A 21,402-nucleotide genomic window follows, 5' to 3' on the forward strand; every position below is an offset into this window, starting at 1 on the left:
TCTTACGTTACCCTTAGGTACGCTCAGCAATTGCTGCCACCAGAAAGGTGGTACCATTCATGCAAGAACCTGTTTTAATTACATGTTCTTGGCTGCATTATCAACAACCGGATAATTTAATTACAACTTAAACGCGCTCGATGTGTACCGAGTCGGTGTCACCACACGGAACCCCCCACTCTACGTAGATGAGCGCAATTAAGGAAAGGTTTTGTACATGTGCTTCACAGTAACTTTCCTGTCAGACTCTGCTTTCTGTCGGGGCAAGTACGCCAACTAAACCCCTAGCTAGTCGCCAGGGATGTTCGCTCCAATTTACGTCAGAAGAAGCGCTTCTTCAATACACCGGCAACAATGGTACCTTCAACTTTATCAAGTGGAAACATTACTCGTTCAGTGCTCCCATTTCCCGTGCTCGAACTCGGACGGGTTGGAATTGCAATTTACTGTAAATATGTTGTTAGTTTTTTTGTTGTTGCTGGCAGCCGTCTTTTTTGATTTAGTAAAGCACACGATAACGAAACGTCCGAAACTAAAACGCAATTACAAATCTACCAAACCACAGGCCAGATCTGACCGGGCACAACATGTAGCGCGCGTATACTGTGGACGATACAAAACTTTTACCGAACTCTCGGAGAGTGCGTCCATGTGGCTCACTGTGACAAGGGAGATTTGGGTAAGGTGAGTCAGTTTGGATGCCATGTTATTTTTAACGAGATCTTATTTTGACTGTTGATGACTAGAAATTATTACGAACTTAGTTAATAATGAAATTTAACTCCAGTCATTTTATTAAAACAAATATATTACAGAGCAGTTCTCTTGAATTATGCAAAAAATAAGAATCTTTTTGGTTTTGTATTAAAGATTGTTCAAAAATTCGAATTAAAAATGAATTAAAGGTTTTGAACTGGGTGCTGAAAAGACAGAATGCGTAACGTGATTTTCGAAAGCTCTCCACTGCTCCCCACTAATACAACTGCACTACAGCTGTAAACATAAACAAAGTAGAAGGCTATGTTCAAGCTCAAGCGTGACATATTTTTTGCTGCTGAAGTGAATTATTATAAAACATTTTGGATCTGTTGATGTTGATGTTTTCGATGAAAAATTAAGTGCTTCGCACTTTTTTCTTCGTAGACTAAACGATGGGCGGCCAAAAGAGGCCTTTTTTTGTTTTCCACGTGATGAAAAATTGTGTCAAAAGTGGGTGGAATTTCGTGAATCCGAAGAGCAACCGAATGGAAGTTCCGAGATTATGTATCTTTGATGTGTAGTGATAATATCGGAGTAAGATTATCCAATATTATTTGGAAAGTACTATTCATAGTTATTGATAATTCGTCGCTAACATTTAAAAGAGCGTCATAAAATAGGTTTTGCGTGAGACATAGCGATTATAAAATTTTAGCGACGAATTATGCCAATCTCAATTTCAACCCTCTTATTAAGATGTTTTGACTTCGAATACCTCAATAGCCATCGATTTTTTTTATTCCTGACTAAATAAATTATAGATCGATCACAATACTTGCCACTTCTTGGTATAATTATGCGAACAGTAAATTGGTTCCGCTTTGACAGTTCTAAATTGAGGCCGCTTTGCGGACAACTATTCTGCACCCAGGTTTTGAATAAAAAATCTTATACCAAACCAACCGAGGTCTGAACCATTTGCACCCAAATTGTACGGGGTTTCGAAGCCTAATTGAAATATGGGAATAGGAGAACCTAACATTTTATAATTTAGTTTTTAAAATTTTTGGACATAAAAAATATAATTTCACCTTAACTCAACAACTCCGTGGTTTTTCCGTGTTCTCGTTGGAGCAAATTTGCCTCATATAATAAAAGTTTTTGGAAATTTATCTTTTTTTTTTTAAAGTGAATGGAAATCCAGACGCCTAAACTTATAAAGACTGATTTTTTTTTATTTTCCTCATAATTACCTAAAATTCTGCCTAAAACACAAAGTTTTAAAAAAACACTCATAACATTATTTTTTTTCAAAATGTGATGTGTTCATTTTTTATTTACATTTTTTTACATGCCCAAAAAATCAGGAAGCAACTAAATAACTACTGCAAAAATTACATTTTCGTTGAAAAAACATGAAAACAGATTATTAAATATTCAGAATACATTGTGAAACGTTAATTTATGCATTAAAAAAAATGCTGTTTACAATTTGAAAAATCACGTGAAACCCAAAGACAAAAAATCATAGGTTCCTTGACATTGGATAATGTGTAAAAAATCATTTTGTGATTCATAAACTTTCATAATCAAGGATGACATTGGAAATTTAGTTTTTGTTATTTATTACCCTACTTACCCTACATTTAATTTGTTTAATCTAAGCTGAGTTGTTCCAAATCTTAATGAATTACCTTTACAAAGTTGACGCTTTGCCTTGAATATATCTCAAAATTGTGGTTTCATTTATCAAAAATAAGTGCGTGTTAGTGTGAAAATTAGGGTGGTTCACGATTAGGGTGTTTTATAATATCTAACTTTCTAAGAATATTTTTGGGATTTTTTTTTCTTCTAGAAAGTTGTGGGGCATACCAATCCAAGCAACTTTGTTGAACGTACAAAACTTTTTTCTCGCAATTTTTGCCTTCAACAAATAATTTTGTCAATAGCATTGGAGCAAACCCTCAAAAATATTTTTTTAACGTTGCAATTCAGGGCTAAATTTCAGAGAAAAGTGAAGTTTTGAAATCTTTCAGAGTACAAAAAAAAACAAACTTTCTCGAGATTTAAGGAAATTTCTCTGAGACCACTAAAATCCAATTTTTGAAATTGCATCTTTTTTTTTACCTTAAAATGGCTGTAACTTTTGACCCTAAAGTCCAGAAACAATTATTCAAAATTTAAAAAGTGTGTTTTTCAGTGCTCTGAAAGTTCTTAAGATCATCACTTTTCTTCTAAATTTAATCCTGAATTGTAACGTTCAACAACAGATTTTTGTGGGTTTGCTGCGATGCTATTGGCAAAATTTGTCCTAGAAGGCGTAGATCACGACATAAAATGTCATTGAGAAAGTTGCTTTGATTGGCATGCCAAACAACTTTATACAAGAAACAAATCCACAAAAAAAAAGAGATATGGTTTTTCGTTGTCTTATTTTTGATTGAGTATCATCCCTAAACTACGCTTAAGTGGTTTTAAGTTTTTAAATCCAATATAAAATTCAAATTTGACTAAAATGGGTTTGCAGAACTCGAATTTTATGTTAAGAACAAGAAATGAAAAAAATGTTTTTTTTGTTCGTGATTCGATTATCTGAACTCCTATACAAACTTTCGGATAATCGAACTTCGGATAATCGAGTCTGGACTGTATTGTGCTTTTGACAATCTACCTGCTTTAGTAAGATTTGATATGCGATCTCATGGAAATTTAGTTTTGGGCTTAAATTGTACCGATTTTTTTTTAACGCAAGAGCGAAGAGAGGCTTAGTTTCGAATTTCGTTTTTGTTTTCCTCACCTCAATAAGGAAAGGCTATAAAATCACTCGAAGAATGAACTTCTTTATTCGACCTCGTAGACCCACCTTCACGTATACCTATCGACTCAGAATCAAACTCTGAACAAATGTCTGTGCGTGTGCATGTCTGTAAGTCCGTGCTCCGAAAAATATGCACACGATTATCTCCGGACTGGCTGAACCGATTTGGACCGTTTTGGTCTCATTTGATTCGTCTTGGGATCCCACAAGACCCGAGTTGATATTATTAGGTTTAGAAAAGAACTTCAAAAGTTATGCTAAAAAAACGATTTTAGCTAAACTTTGGAAGATTGTAATAAGGGTGGTTATAATAAGAAAACCCATCATGCTATATATTGTTAGAAAGGTATTTGAAAGACCTATCCAACGAGCCCAATTGAAGATCTGACAAATCTTTCAAAAGTTATAAGAACTTCAGTGTTTTTAATACACTTTTTCGAGGCCGGATTTTAGATATTTTGTTAAAAATAAGTGTTACCCTAGTAACATTTTTAAACTTACAGGTTTTATCATGGTTCTGAAAACACTCATACGGCCTAAAAAGGCTTTTATGGCCTACTTAAAACCTAAAATATTACTAGGGTATTTATATACTTTTTTGATGCTGTTTAGTGTAATCACTTTATGAATGCAAGGAAGGCACCAACCACCTAATGGTGGATTACGTTACGTTTTTTTAATGAATTATTTTTTACCAGATTTTATTTTCGGTACTGGGACCTGGGACCTGGTTAGGACCGATGAGTGAAACTTTGTTTATGATGACTCTTGCATCGCTGAACCCCACAATCCCCTACTAGTATCGGACGTCGAAGGCAAGCAAAACAACCGAGTACGAACATTCGCTTGGTCGAAATTCTGACCCACCACAAAAGCATAAGTACCTTCAAAAGAAGAGCAGTTGATTGTACAGTACACACATGCTGGGAGCCCGGGTGGCCCAGGGGAACAACTCGTCAAAAAAAAAAAACAACAGTTTCTGGCTCCACTGATAGTCTTTGTATCGCTGCCTATTTCTCAGTTATTTCGATGCGCCCAGATTTTCGCCGCGCTTCATGCGAGCTTAATATGTCGAAATTTAATGAATACTTGTGCGTTTTGTCTCAAATTGGCGCTTAGTGGATGCTCAACCCGGCCATCAATGAGAAAATAACGTTTTGATGGCGATGATAATGCCGCAATGACCTCCACGTGCCTCGCGAGATTTTTGCAATCTCTTTGCGCAGAAAAACCGTTATGCTTTTGAAACGGTTGGACGACCACTCCGAGTCGCGGAGGTCTTGTCTTTCCAGGAAGAGTGGCATTTAGTTTTTTTTTGTTAACGCGCGCGGCAAATGGGGTGATAAACGCGCCGTTGAGTTCTGCGAATTAATTAGCGCCGAAAATTACTGCTAAATGTGCGGATGTTCGAGTTATTTGATGAGTCATTTTAGCAGCTTATATTGAATGCGCATTTTTGAAGAAAAAAATGTTAAAACTAACATAATTTTAACATCAAAAATAGTTCAAGAGAGCCTCAAAGCACGCTAAAGGCAGCCCAGGTTTATTGAATGTCTGGGAATAATTGAATGATGATTTTCCAGTTCTTTTAAGAAAATCATTGCTAAGCCAATCTTCCACATCTCCCTCATCCTTTTATCGTAAATCTGTTGACCTTCGCATATCGTAACGAATTTCCAGAGCTTCCAATACGAGCCCGCAAAATTGAAAGAGAAGATTCAACAACAAAAAACCTCAGCAATTCTTCAAAATAATGCTGGTGGCAGTCAATGATCGGACGCGAACAAGAAGCATCATCAATGCTCGCAAGCTCATCGATCCGCATAATTGCGTTATTCCACGTTACCTTTAGCACCTTTGGTCGACCTACAGCGGGCGCGCGTCTTCCTCTCTCCTCTCGGCTATAATCAACCGCGAACGGGCAACATTTCATGGCCGGTTGGTCACAGCTACCAACTCAACCTCCCCTCCACCTACCGGTAAGGGGAGGAGGGGGAGGGGACAAGAAATAATTCAAATACTTCTCCGGTGAGCCATCACCAGAATCGATCGATGGTGGTTCCATGGCTTAATGCTCAAACTCTCGTTGGTTAATTCATTAGATTGAGTCTCACAATTTGATTTGGTGTACACTCACGGAGAAAAAAAAATTCCCAAAATCGTGAACAAGCGTTCATGAAAATGAGAACCACGAACAAAGTGTTCAAATTTCATGGTACGTTTTTCAAAATCGTACCATGGAATTTGAACACTTTGTTCGAGGTTCCCATTTTCATGAACGCTTGTTCACGATTTTAAGAACTCTTTTTTCTCCGTGCTGAAACAAAAAATCCAAAAACATTGTTGAGGACGAGCTTTTATGTGCACATGGACTGAATTATACAGCAATTCCATTTGAAAAGAGCCTAAACCGAAAAAAAAGTTCTCCGATCGGGCTCAAAATTTTTCTGGGATTCCTTGGCCAAAATAATTAGACCCGTATTTTTTGTTAGGCCATTAGGGTGACCTACATCGTGCTAGGGTGGTTCGAAAAATTGCAATTTTCGTCATTTTTCGCAAAAACCACTTTTTTCAAAAAAATCATATATCCGCATCATTTCATCCGATTTTAGCTGTCTTAGACGCAAAAGAAAGGTAATTAGGAAGGCTAAAAAAAAAGAGTAAAAAAATAGTAAGAAGTTTCAAAAATCTAGCTTAACATTTGAAAAAGTCGTATGAAAACATAAAATGGCGTTTTGACCGTGTTTGGACCAAAGAGCCTATGTCTGAAAATATTTTTATCGGATTCCTCGGAAAATTTCACATAACATGTCAAAAAATTGGCGATGTCGAAGCGTATGATTTCGAGATATGATTTTTTGAAAATAAAAACTGATTTTTTCGACGCGCCACGCGCAAAAACAGGAAAATGACGAAATCGGCAAAAAATCAACATTTTTCACTAAAACTGCGATAACTTCAAAATTTCAGCGATGACCTATACATGTTAGGGTACCAAAATTTTCGTAATTAAAATACGCAACTTTTGGTACCCTAACATGTATAGGTCATCGCTGTTTTTTTTTAAGTTATCGCAGTTTTAGTGAAACAAGTTGATTTTTTGCCGATTTCGTCATTTTCCTGTTTTTGCGCGTGGCGCGTCGAAAAACTCAGTTTTTATTTTCAAAAAATCATATCTCGGAATCATACGGTTCGACATCGCCAATTTTATGATATGATATGTGAAATTTTCCGAGGAATCCGATAAAAATATTTTCAGACATAGGCTCTTTGGTCCAGACACGGTCAAAACGCCATCTTAAGTTTTCATACGACTTTTTCTAATGTTAAGCTAGATTTTTGAAACTTTTTATTATTTTTCTCAAATAACCTAACTAATCACCTTTCTTTTGCGTCTAAGACAACTAAATTTGGATGAAATGACGCGGATATATGATTTTTTGAAAAAAGTGGTTTTTGCGAAAAATGACGAAAATTGCTATTTTTCGAACCACCCTAGCACGATGTAGGTCACCCTAATGGCCAAACAAAAAAATCCGGGTCTAATTATTTTGGCCAAGGAACACCCAGAAAATTTTTCAGCCCGATCGGAGAACTTTTTTTTCGGTTTAGGCTCTTTTCAAATGGAATTGCTGTATAATTATCTATATATATAAAAAATTTCGATGGTTTTGTTCGAACGCGAATCAATTCAACACGAAACGTCGGATCGAGGTGCTTTTTGTTGCGTTGGGTTCGTATAAGTCCAAGGAAGGTTCTTACGCCAAAAAGTTACAACTTTGGCCACTCTGGAACCGATTCCGGAAAATCTGCAGATTGTATGGGAAAAGCTGCGTAAAATCAAATTTTGATCACAGGAGGCTGAATAAGGAAAAAAATTAAAAACGTCAACAAACGAAAAAAGGAAAAGACGGAGTTTTTCGGGTAAGGCTTGTTTAAAATAAAAAACTAAAGCTGCAAATAATTATTTTATTAAATTTGCCTAAATTGTCGAAATATTATTCTTCTGTTTAGATTATCAAACTTTTGATAAAAGAATCTTATCTAGTTCCGAAAATTAGTCTAGTTTCTCATGATGAAAAATTTGAATAAGTCAGCATTAATTAAAATTTAGAGACAATGCATTTTTATCTTCTGAAAATTTATCGAAATTAATTTAATTATTTTTCAACGTTTCCACAATTTTTAAATCAAGGTTAGTCTCTGGGTTTACACATGAGCAATCAGACAATTAATCTATTTATGCTCAAAAATAAAATTTTGTATGAAAACATTGAAAAATAATATTTAAAAAAAACACACTTTTTTACTAATTAATCAATACGCCAAACATGTAGCAAATTTTTTAGCATTTTGGAAAGTTTTACATAAACATTTGTTTTTACCGATAATTTAACTTTTTTCTTAAAAACCTTGTACAATTGACTGTTAAATATTTTAAATTGTTTAAAAATTTATTAAGTTGGGTTTGAAACTTGCAATTTAGTTTTTTGCCTTCAACCTTGATCAGAGTCAAGGGATAAACACATTATATAATTAATTTGTACCAGCTTTATTTATTGGCATATCTGGAAAGCTAGAAAGAACTTTATTAAGAGATGTGATAATTCTCTACAATTTTCATTTGAAGACATTGAAAATCGGAAAGTTAGTTGCTGAGAAACGACTTTGCAAAAAAACTCAAATTGAGAAAAAAAAATTTCTTTGTGTTTTCAATCGAATCCACATTGTTTAGCATACGATAGTCTGACAACTATCGTCAAAATTCAATGTTGAATAAATGAAATCTTTGTGAAATTTTTCGATTATTCAATTGAACATATTTTGAAATAAAAAAAAAATTAATTTCGCTTCCAGATGAAAAATTGTATTGTTTTGTAGTGAAAATATATGTTCTGTAAAACACCTTATTGGTTTCTTTTTCAGAAAATATTTATTAAAAATAAAACGAGAAATAGAATCACCGCTAATTTTGTAATTATACTGTTTTTTCACATATGTCTAGATATGATATTATTTTATGAGGTAAATTTTTATCATTTATTTATTTTTCACTGTGGATGTTAGCATATGTATGATAATCCGAATCATACACTAAACCGTATCGCGTTCGTGGTTATCGTTAGTAAACTTTACAAATGTTTGTTTCATGTTTCCACCTAATTACACCATGTACACACATGCACTGCACATGCGGTTGCTGTTATTGAACACACTTAAACATACACACAGAAACACACATACAAATACACGAAATCATTATAATTTGCGGTTTGTATACGCAAAGTGCCATAAAATCTGGATGCAATTTTAATTAACTCACTTAGACCGGATCGGATGATTTAGTGAGAAAGGAAACAGACAGAGAGAGGGAAAAACCAAAGTGGGAAAAAGAGACACAGATTAGCATGCAAAAATATCATAAAACCACGTTGAGTGATATGTACACAGCTTCACCATTTGCCTGCCAGGAGAGACGAGGGGGAGAGCGTTACCATCGCGTTATGGTTTTACGTTCCAGTGTGTAAAATGAGCCAAATTAAGGGGGAACGTACTTGGAGCTTGGAGAGAGAGAGTTCTTCTAACGCACAGCAGCATACGTTCACTTAACGTTAAAAAAGGAGGGAGGGGGTCTTCACGAGGGGCAGAATGAGACGAGCTTCGCGGAAACCATTTAGGGGAAAAGTAGGATAAGTGGTATGGTTATTTCTCTATTTTACCCCGTTATGGTAGTCAATTAATAAAAACACTCTCCGCCACGCGGCGGCGGCGGCACCGTTAATCTTTCCGGCTTGCCGGCAGAGGGCAAGGGGCAGAGCAGGGGACACGATCGCGGTGGCCGCATGCCGCGGATTGACACAATGATCGCCGCCGTTTATGACAATCTTTAAGAGTCTTTAATTTTATCGTTTTGCGCGCGGCGGGAGGTCTTAATTTGCGAATCGGGGATACACTTCGTGCAACGTGGAGAGGAAAGTTTCGTGAGTGAGTTTGACAATAGTGATCTAGATATACCTACAATTATAATAAATTTGTTCAGATTTTTGAAAAAAAAAAAAAGCAACTGTTTCTTTCAAAATAATAAAAACATGAAAAATTACATTGATGGTTTGAAATGTCATGAAAATGAACATTTTGAAAATTTATGAAAATTTATGAAAAATAAAAAACCTTAGGCCGTTGCAAATATTTTTCAAATTTTATGTTGCCGTTTACGTCGGAAAAAAATATTTTTCCAAAAAACTTGAAAATTTTAATGGAAATAGAAGTCTATACAACTGAAATAATTTGAAATCCACTTTTCTGTATTCAGCAATGCAAAAAGTTTTGTTTTCGGCAAAAAAAAAAATGTTTCGTCAATACTTAGATATTTTGAAAACTTATGCTTGCAAAACAACTGCGCTGGTGTAAAATGCATTTTAAAACACTCTTTTCATTCAAATTTTAATACCATTTCTTGTATTTTAATTTTTTATATATATTTTTTGTCAATTTTAAAAAATGGGTTGTAACACCCCGCCTTTTATCTTAGAGGCCATAAATCCATTTTCAACCAAGTTTTGATCGCTAAAAAGCATTGGAAAGAAGAACTCTTGAAATTTGAAAATTTTAGCTCTGTTTTTAACTAGCATTTCCTTCATTTTAAGTGAAATTAAATGTGCAGTAATTTTTGTAATGTTCAAGATTACACCTCTACACATTTTTTTTAAATTTAAATGATAGTGGTATCATTCATTATAAGAAAATTTAAAATAAGCGAAAAAATTAAAAAAGAAGCTGTAAAAACATGAAAATACTAAAAAGGATAAGGATAACGATATGATGTAATATAATAAGCCAAATACTATCAGAAACAGACATAAGTGAAACAAAATTATTGCAAATAAAAATAAGAATAAGAATAAGAAAAACACAAAACAGAACAAGTAAAGTTTTTTATAGAACAACAGTTACTCAAAATGAATATCAAAAAAAATCGGGAGCAATGGGGATTTAATAGGGTTGATTCTGTTTCAAGAGTTGTGTCGTAGACATATTAAGGAAAAAAATCGGTTAATTTTTGCCCAAAAATATCTCCCAAAAAATCTATTTTAAAAAAATTCTTCTAAATTGCAAAAAAAATACAAAAATATTTGGAAAACCTTATTTCCACCATGTAAGTACGATTCCCTTGAACAAGTTTCATAGGTAGATAACTTGTTTTGACACAATGTCACCCTCTCTAATTTTTGAAACGTTTGCATTTTGGGCAGGTTTCATAAAACTTCTGCAAATTCAGGGAAAATGTTGGTAAACCACTTTAGAACATTTCCACCTTAAAAGTTCATTTATATTTTTTAAATTATTTTTTCATTTATTACATGGTTGAGTATGTTTGAAAGTAAATATTTTCATTTTTTATTAATGATCGATGTACAGCACTGCAACAAGTTTTTTTTTCGCAAAAAATATGTTTTCGTCAAAAGTTATTTTTTTCAAACTGTAACGACTGTATTTACTAATGTATAATACATTTTCTAACAACTTTTGCATTGGCAATTCTGGCTTGTTATTACAAGCCTCCCTCTCTCGACCTTAGCCAGAGACGAGGTTCAAAAACGGTGAAAAATATTTGCATCGGTTTTATATTGTTTATTATTTATTTCAAAATAATGAAAGGTGTATCAATCATAGTACTCAAAATATTTTATTTGATTAAAAAGTATTTTCAATTAATTTTCAGAAATTAAGAAAAAAGTTTGAATACGTTTTTTTTCTCGTCCGTGGTCTCGACCATACGAAAAAAATCTTTTAATTTAAAGTTGTAAAGTCCTTTAATTTTTTCAGACACATTATTTGAAATGACACGATTTTAAGTCGTTGCTGCACTTATATGAAGGCCTTATTTGTGTGATTTTGCATTAAAAACACAAACAAATACCAGATTAGAAAAACACAAACTTGAACATTGGTTTAGAATAATGGTTCCTAGAATAATTCTGGAGTATTTTTCTTTTTCTCAATCGATCAGTTTTTTTAAATTTTCCATTTTTTTTAGAATTGATCAAATTTTGTCTAGATTTGTCTATATTTTAAACTGCCAAAAGGGGGGAAAATACGGTTCAATTTTACCGGAGATTTTGGTCAATATAATAAAAAGTTTTCCACATAACAATGCCGAATATTATAAACGAAACTATTGGCACTACGCCCCCCGGGGCATGGCCTTCCTCTAACGTGGGATTTCTGCTCCAGCGCCTCTGACGAGACAGGAGAAACCGGGACCGACGTTTTACTTCACCATCCGATAGAAGCTCAGTGGATAAGGCGGGAATCGAACCCGCGTCTCATAGCATCATCGGGATCGGCAGCCGAAGCCGCTACCCCTGCGCCACGAGACCCACATTATTATATAAAACTTAACGAATATTATATAAAACTTAAAGACATCAATATTAAAATACATGACATGGCCAAGTCCTGCGGAGCACCGGAGCTAGTTCCAAATGGTCACCAATAGACATCAACTCAGTACACAGGTCGGTTTTAACCGGAAAGCAAAACATAAAAATTTGTTTGATTGGACCTTTTCAAATCTCCAGAATTATTCTTTTACAACTACCACACATTTCTGGTCAAAACACTTACTGACAGTTCATTTCTTGAGTTTTTTTTGATAAGGTCCTATAAACAAATGTAAACATTGAGTGTATCCCGCTTACTCCGATGGACTTTGACATAAGGTGTGAAAGGGATACACTCACTGTTTACATTTGTTTATAGGACCTTATCAAAAAAAAGTCAAGATTTTTAAGTCACCTCACACTAGTACCAAAAACTCAGTCCAAACTCTTTCCATCACGTTACCCGGTGTAATTATCACCTAGTCACACACATCTACCCCCCTCACACACACGATTTATGAACACTTTTTTTTTGCCTTTCCCATTCGTTTCGTCTTTCGCGCGCTAATTTGGCATGCTGTGCGAGGAAAAACTCTCTCTCCCTGCCTGTCGAAACTCCCAAGTCCAAAACCCCCCCAAAAATCCCGGGGGCGTCGAACGCTAATAGACACACTTTCGCGCGCGCATAGTTTATCACGGCCAATTGGCCGGCTCTCCCCCGCGGTGACGTTCACCGGTTCCCCGCGAGGAATGGCAAACGGCGGTGGTGTGGTGCCGGCAAATAGTTGCTGTCACGGGGGATGGGGGGTGGCCACTTACCGCTATTCTGGACCATCACGGCGACGAACAAAACGGCAAAGATTAGGCACTTCATGATGTTTTTTTTCCGTCGCTGTCGTTGGTAATTTCTTGGTTGATTTCTTCAAATAATTTCTTCGTAATCACACACACAACACGAGCAATTTCCGTCAAAAATCACTTCCGGCGACAACGATGATGGTGACGAAGAAGAAGGTGTTGATGGGTTCTGATGTTCCGAGGGGCGGCTAAAGGGTCAACCCGTTGCGATGTGTGTACCTGGGCAAGATCCGTCCAATGTCACGTTCACGGCTCAATGATTGATCGGGCACTGATTGCAGCTGCCTTTAAATGATCTCTCTCTCTCAGCGTCGTCGTCGTCGTTGTTGAAGTCTCGATCGTGGTCGACAAGCCCAGCCGCTGGTGGTACACTGGTCTGGTAAGTTGTGTTGGATGGCTGCAGGGAGCGGGAATGAGTCAGTTCAGGCCGGGTTGAAGTCTCAGAATGAGTGTTCTGTGCCGAACAGTGGTGTGGTTAGGGTGGCCGGACAGGAGGGACAGGTTTGCAAGTGGGTGGTGGGTTGTTATAATCACAATGTATTTATTTTTCTAATAGCCTCTAATTAAATATATTAAATATTTATCTCTCGATCATATTAATACTTTGTATCAATATTTTGGCAAAATTTCAATCTTGGTACAATCAAAACTATTTGTTTTGAAAGTAGCTTTATTTGACCGAAAATTTGACCTTTTTTGTTGTATGAAATTAATATATAATCTTAGCCTTTTGCAGAAATGTAATTTTAGATATTATTTTATTACCTTCCCAATTTTTGTGTAGAGTCGATGGAATGAATACATACAATATTTAAATAGTCTCATAATCGGAATGACGTTCTTTTATATAAATTGTAAAAGAAATAATATAATCTAACTCTACCAAAACGAAAAAAACGAAGTTGACTTTACCATTGCTAGTACCAACCACTCGTGTCTTCCTGTTTATCTACAAGGACTTCGCCACCCTGGGCTCCTAAGTGTATGAAAGTATGGCACGGAGCGACGGCACCGAATACCCATATTTACACAAAGAATTTTAGAGCGCCCGCCGCGGGATTCGAACCGGCGCCCTCTGGATTGTGAGTCCAGTGCACGGTCCGATTGATCCACACGGGCGGTAGCATGACATACATGAAATCTGATTTTCTAGAAACTGTGAAACTAACGAGAAACATTAATCCATGATCACGAGTCCCAGGTCAAATTCTCGCTATTTGGTGACGTAGTTGTGTTTTGAGCCCTCTTTTTTTTGAAAATTTGATGGTTTAATATATATTGTGTAATTTTACCTAAATTCAGGAGTAAAAAAGTGAAGTTCAACAGATACTGATGAAAATTACATCATTTTTTAAGCCAAAATCGATTAATTATTGGCTGTAGAGAAAAACTTTAATTTCTATTGATTTTCCATTTCTTTACTAAATGTAAAGTCACAAAACTTTATACCAGTAACAATCTCGAAAAAATAGTGATTTTTAGGTATGAATGTTTTTTTATTGTTAAGTTTTATTCAATTAATGTTAATTTGATAAAATTTAACAGTTCTGTTTTAATAGAATGTTACATTTGCAATTCAGAGATTTGGAGAACCTTTCAACTGAGATCAATTCATAAGGCTTTGCAGGGAGGGTACATATTTCTAAGCTTAGATTTTATTAACTGAGTGCTTTTTTAGGAAAAAGACATTTTGAGAAACAAAAAAACCTAGATTTACAGTGCCAACAAAAAAATAATAATAATAGATTAAAGTCATAGCTTATACCTTTAAATAAAAAGAAAAAAAATGCATTTTTTCCAGTTCAGTTGTTTTGCAGTCAATAGTTAAAATACTATTGACACATTCCGCCGTGACGTTGCAACGCTTTGACTTTTCTTTTTTCAGTACTTCGGCTGTAACTCAAGAAATACATAGAAAAGGTATATGTGTTATTACAAATTCGGAAAGGGCATTAAATTTCCGATAAGAAACAGTGTTGAAATATTATTTTAAGCAAATATTCTATTTTTTTGAGGGGAATATGTAGCGTAACGTTGCAACGCGTGACTTTTTCTCAATACTGACCCAATTCATGTTTCGCCATTAACTCTGCTCTGTTAAACGGCAAATTTTGAGTTCTTCTTCCATTTTTAATGTAAAATTGGCCAACAAATCGAATGCAATCATTAGTTTTTCGAAAAAATCAAACCCCGATTTTTAAAGACCACTTACATTTCGTGACGTTGCAACGCTCTGTTTTTGAAAACAGGGTTTTTCGTTGCGTTGCAACGTCACGAAATTCTAGTTTCATAATAAATCATAGTTTTTGTTAGTTTTAACAACAGTAGATTAAAATTTTATTATAAGACATTGATAGACAGTACAAGGACATGTGAATTGATTGGCCCGCCAATGTTAGACCCCCCCCCTATCTCTATACCGCACAGTACTAGTACGATTTACGATGTTTTTCAAAGCCAATCCTCCAATCCTCTATCCATGTTATGGGACGTCCAGGCATTACGTAACGGCGTTATATCAAGGGGGAGGAGGGGGGATTCGAGGAATTAAACAAAAATATGTATCGGAAATGTATTACCAGGGGGTGGAGGGGGTCTAAAAATATAAATGTTTTGTTACGTAATGCAAGAACGCTCCCTTAATATTTTAATGGTTTTGGCCAATTTACAAAACACGTGGAAGTTTTAGAAGGAAGGTAAGGAGCTTCAAGTTTTCAGGAGGGCTGAAATTTATAAATAAAGTGCCCATATCGTTTGTTGATGGCCCCTAAGGGGTGATCTGCAAACAACGTAACTTATTTTGTTGACTTTGGTGCTTTTTAAATAAAATTTGAGGAAATAGTAACACTGTTTATCTGCGCAACATAACATTTTTAATTGCGAACAACTAAACGTTGCATACAACTTATTTAAGTAAGGGTTCGTCCAACAACAAAGTGACAAAAGTTTGTAAAAAAAAACAATCGAATCGCGTGATTTTTATTGATTAGTGAATTTCACTGTAATTTGGCCTACATAAGGGTGTGGGATAAAAAAAAAAATCGTTGCGTGGTTTTAGAATGAACCCTCACGTAAATCAGTATATCATAAAGGGGCCATCCAGTAAACACGTGATTACTTTTTTGAAAGTTTTAGAATTTTCCCCCCTTGTAAACATCGGTCTATTTTGATTTGTTGAACAAGTTTCATAAAATACCTTCTTTTTTCAAGTTGCATACAAACTTAAGTGACGGAATTTGTGAATGACCCATGTACAATTCTTCTGTAAATATGCTCGGAAACATTATATGAAAAATATATAATATTTAGTATCCTTTTATCTTCAACAACCAACTACGCATACACCTTTTTTGCCATGTGACCAATATGATTTAAAATTTCGTGACGTTGCAACGCAAACTTAAGCCTGTTGTAACCTTGGATCTAGACAACCAATTTAGTCGCTCTAGGTTGCATTTGAAAGCTCTTTCCAAGTACAAAGAGCATCCCAATTATCAAAATGATTGAATGTTTAGTTTTCTGTTGGCATAAACAACTGTCCCTTTTTCGTGACGTTGCAACGCAATAAAATGGTAAACTTACACTAGTTTGAAAAAATACTCAACTTAAGATAAACTGCGAATCCATGACATTTCCGTTTAGTACATTTAAAAACCTACAAAATGCAATCAAAAAATAATTTTTGGATTTTATTTTGCTGAAAACCAGGAGTTTTTAGAAAAATGTTTTAAAACGATGATTTTATCATGAATTGATGCATAACTCAACCAACTTGTACATAATGATATTCAAATGATCAATTAATGAAAACCATGATTTTTGAAGCTTCAAGTAGTCTAGAATCGAGAAAAAATATCCAAATAGCTCATACACACTTTTCAAAATTTCATCCTAAGGTGTACATTGCCGAAGAATGTGTCTATTAGAGATTAAAACACTTGTTGTGACACTGTTCATCAGAAATTCACAAAAAAAAAATCAAAAGATTTCTAAATAAACCTAAACATTTTTAGAATGATTCTGAACACAGGGGAATGCATTTTATATTGATTTCTGCTGATTGTTAAAGATTTTGACTGAAATTTAGATTATTTTTTTTTATTTATGATTTTTTGGGTCGATAAAAACTTTTAAAATGTATTTGTTTTTATATTTTCTACTCTGTTTATGAAAATTGGACTAGAAAGAATTTTATTTAATTAAAATGCCAGTAATATTCAGAGAAAACTGATCATTACTTTGGCATTAGTGGCAGTGCGTGACCGAATGGTTACGCTGTCCGCTTTGTAAGCGGATGATTCTGGGTTCGATTCCCATCTGCTCCAACCTTCCATCGGATGAGGAAGTAAAATGTCGGTCCCGGCCTTGGTTGTTAGGCCGTTAAGTCATTCCAGGTGTAGGAGTCGTCTCCATGCCATAAGTACAAACAACACACCAAACCAAGCCTACTCCGGTGGAATCGCTGGTGGTGGTTGGACTCACAATCCAAAGGTCGTCAGTTCAAACACTGGGGTGAAAGGTTCCTTGGAGTAAAAGAGGTTTGGGTGCTCTCCCCATTCAAGCCTTCGGACTCCTTGGTTCGAGCAAAAACTTGCAATAGAGACCACAAAAAACCCGGGGGTCGTTAATGTGGATGGTTTGATTTGATTTTTGATCATTACTTTAAAAACATCTAAATTAAGATCAAATTTTCATATTATTCACGAATTTCTTCTTCAAAAGCAGTCAGCCCAAATCGGTTGTACTCTTTTTAAAGGGACTGAAGTTTTGTGAATCTAATTCAAATGTATCAAAATTTGTATTCTTTGAAGTCTCTAGGTTTATTTCCATAGATGAATGAAGTTTTTAAATACTTTTAAATAAATAGTGGGCCTAATAAAAGAAATTTTTGATTAAATTTTGTCAAAATATTGAAAACTAAACATAATTAGTATCGTGGAACGCAAAATCATGACAATGATAGAAGTCGACACTTTCGAACGAAACGTGATCAATCTTAACCGGCCTTAAAACTAGTGGATCAATATCCCAATGTTCCAACTCCGGTCACCCTATCCACCACGCACGTCACTGGTGTTCGGTTCATGTACCTAGGAGAAGCTACAGCTCCAGGGTTTCGGCTCAGGTTCGCGAAAACGCGCGGATGAAGATCAGCACGCGGCGGAGAAGGGCCGCAAGAGAAAAGAACCTTTAACTGCTGCAGAGTGCTGAACGTAAAGATCGCCGCTCTTGCTCTTGCTCTCTCACTTTATGTTTTTGCACACTTGACCGCTCTTCTCCTCAAAAGGGAATCTCCTCGCAGTTACAGGGTTATGCTACCGAACTATCGTACAAACGCACAAATACACACACACAAAGTCACACACGGTTGATCGTAACGAGAGTTCTTGGGTGAAGATTCGCGAGGTTCGCGTGTTTCGTGGGTCGTGTTCGCTGGATTGGAGGTCGTTCTGAGCTGGGGATCGGTCAGTCTTGTACTGAAGTCCGGTGCGGAAATCTCGGCAGTTTTATAAAGACATGTACACAAAATGTGGTTGTCGGTTCGGACAAGAAGCTTGAACTAACAACATCGCGGCGGCCAAACCCGAGAAGATGCAAGCGAAAGGAGATGAGGCGAGGAGAAGCTTTCGGATATAATTTCAAGTACCGGTGCGTCGCTCGTCTCGTACCGGAGGCCGGGTCTTTCTTTGCTGGACGTGGTCGAGGAGAGGAAGTGGAATGGGGGTTGTTTTCGGTTGGAGTTCGGGAGGAGTTTCCCTTTCCATCGCTGCGGTGGAGGCTGGCCAGCGTGCGATCGCGAGAAACGCTCACACGGAGAGGAGAAGAAATCTGCAAATTGATAGATTTATGATTGCGAGTGAATACATATAATGGAGATTGATTGGAAGATCTTCTAATGAAAGTTTTCGCCACTAATCGCATTAATTTTTGCGCGGTTGGGAGAAGATTGAATACGGGAATGCGATTAGCTTTAATTGGCGCGATAAATGATAATGGAATTGATTGGAGTTGAGTGAACAATTTATAGCTTGATTGTTTTTATGTTTTACTTGTAAGGAATCGTTTAATTATCTATTTTTTTCCTACTGTCGATCTTTATGTTTATAAATCAATATTATATCGATACTTATATCTTTTCGACGTTTATAGTATAAGACGACTTTTTAACTTGTGCGCTGACCATTTTGACTTTGACCAGTCCCGTGGGTCACGAGCCCATAATCAAAATCTGTGCCCTGACAATACGTACGTAGATTCAAAAGACACTGTAATTTTCATTGTTAATTTATTATGATTAGTTTTAATTCACTTGTATTGAAGCAATTCTCTACAAAATCAGCCGTTTCCATAAAATTTTATTGTTTGAGTTTATTTTGTTGACTTTTGAAGGTTTCTCTATGATCAAAAATTGAATTTTGCATCACTGGTTGGTTCAAATAAGTGCCAATACAATTTTGGCAGCTGTCCATACAAAATGTGTTAAATAATCAAATTGAAATTCCTAAAAACCGTATTTTTTTGAATATGTTTTAGAGTACTAAAAAAAATCATCTTTTTAGCATCAGAGAAGTAGAGTACAGACTGGATTATCTGAAGCCCCGATTATCCGAAATTTTGATTATCCGATGTTCGATTATCCGAAGGTTTGTATGGAACTTCGGATAATCGAATCACGATGATTTTTTTTTTCGTTGTTTTTCTTCTTTATTTTAACATTAATTTCGAATTCTGATCCTATTTTAGTCAAGTTTCGATGGCTTAACAATTTTTTTTAAATAAACATACCAAATCATCCTCCACATTGAACTTACGAAATAATTGAGAGTTAATTCCAGGTAGATAAAAGTACATTTAAGATAATTTGAAATATTTTCCATGTAAATCCGTCCCTGAACATATTTTTTCAAATAACTCAGAAAATGTTTTGAAATTTTTACTTTTGAAAATCGGACTTATATTTTCTGAAATGGAGCATCACAAAGAATGAAAAATCAGGCGTTTTTTCAACTAGCCCTTATTTCTAAACTGGCGATATACTAGTAAATAGATGAGTGATTTTAAATGTAAAAAAAATAAATCTTTGCGATTTTCCAATCATCCGAATAGTAGTTTGTGCAATAAGTTGCAATAAAAAGATTTTTCCATCACGATTCGTACATTTATAGAACGAGATTTACCTAGTTGGTTCGTGTTCAACTTTTCGCATTCATTTCATTTCCGAAATGTAGAACTTTTCAGCACTGCACACAGCCATTCTGTTATTCTTAATAGAGAAAAGTAGGCCGTTTCGTCACTCAAGAATGACAGCAGCGATGGAATAATCATCATCAAAAGAAAGTCATCGGACGTTCATCTAGAGAAAAAATCCGAAGGGAGTATGGCTCTTCTCTCTCTGCGCACGAAAGATCGGTAAAAGGAATCTCCAAAAATCATCATCGTGATTACTCGGCGGAATATATTTTTCACTACTACACTAGCAAGTGTAAAATCACACGTCGAAATATGACCTGTCACATTTTGTAGATGGGCAATGTGTGTAAACAAAGGAAAACAAATATTTTTAAGTGGTGCTGACAAGGAAATTCACAAAAAATCATAAGCAGATTGATTTTCTTGGAGAAGTTCGGGAGCGACTTTCTTTTCCCTGATTTGCCTCCTCTCTCTTTCGTGGGTGAAGAAAGTTCGCAAGCGAAATTGAGTTTTTTTAGATTATTCTATCCCTGAATGACAGGAAAAGAAAGTACTGTCACGACGGATTTGCAAAAAATATATTTTAGATTTTTGAAATATTTTTCAGAAAAATCCATTGCTGAAAATATTTTTTTTAGATAGGTGAAAAAATTCTTTAAAAATTTTCCTTTACAAAATCGGACTAATATTTGCTAAGATAATGCATCACAAAAATAAGAAAATTTATGTTTTTAGAAGTTATCAAATTATCCCTAATTGCCTAACTGGCGATATCCTGGTGAATATTTGTCTGAATTACAATGTTGAAAAAATTAAATCATTGTGAAATTTTCAATCTTTTGAAGTAACATATTTTCTAAATTTCAAAATCATGCCTCAAAATTTCAAAAAGGTTATAACACATTTTTGATTAACATGAAGAAAGAAATATTGATGCAAAATAGGCATTCTATCATTTAAGGTTTGATTGAGTCTTTGTGAATTGACTGTCGTTAATTAAATAAATCATTATTAGGAATAATATTCGTAATATTAGAGGTGTCCAAAGAATGCTAATAAATTTCATAAACTCACTTCAATCATTTTTAAGCTTCGAGCTGTAATTTCATATTTCATATTCAATACCTTAGAAATTTTATATTTTCTTCTCTGTTGTATGATTTATTTTAGAAATAGTCTTCAAGGTTTGATCCTCACAATTATTTAAACCAAAGTTGTTGTTCTTTTCGACTTTTTTTTTCCAAAATTTTTAGTGGAACCTAGATCTAAACAGTGTTTGAATAAATATAAAAATTCCCTTGAAGTTCGGATTATTTTTACCACGTGAAATTAAACGATCAAACCATTTTTGGAATAATTTCATAATTTCATTTGAAATACCACTCAATAATCTGCAAACATTTTAATACACTTTCGTTAGCTGATATAAATTTGCGGCATTGTTTAATTTTT

At 35.1% G+C, this 21,402-nt stretch overlaps 1 protein-coding gene across 2 annotated transcripts in view; it reads right to left on the reverse strand.

The window, feature by feature from the left end:
* LOC120427809 (uncharacterized) overlaps positions 1-18,242 on the reverse strand; it is a 29,723-nt gene extending 11,481 nt beyond the window's left edge. Inside the window, exons 1-2 of one of the 2 annotated variants that reach the window (XM_039592729.2) lie at positions 17,850-18,242; positions 12,721-13,156 (exon numbers count right to left, since the gene is read on the reverse strand). In XM_039592729.2, coding sequence (XP_039448663.1) covers positions 12,721-12,775 — 55 coding nt within the window. In that variant the 5' untranslated portion in view covers positions 12,776-13,156; positions 17,850-18,242. The remainder of the gene's footprint in view (positions 1-12,720; positions 13,157-17,849) is intronic. The other variant, XM_039592730.2, reaches the window with a different exon arrangement.
* Positions 18,243-21,402: the final 3,160 nt, after the last annotated feature.

The sequence above is a fragment of the Culex pipiens genome, chromosome 2, assembly GCF_016801865.2.
Source record: "Culex pipiens pallens isolate TS chromosome 2, TS_CPP_V2, whole genome shotgun sequence".
Lineage (NCBI taxonomy): Eukaryota > Metazoa > Arthropoda > Insecta > Diptera > Culicidae > Culex > Culex pipiens.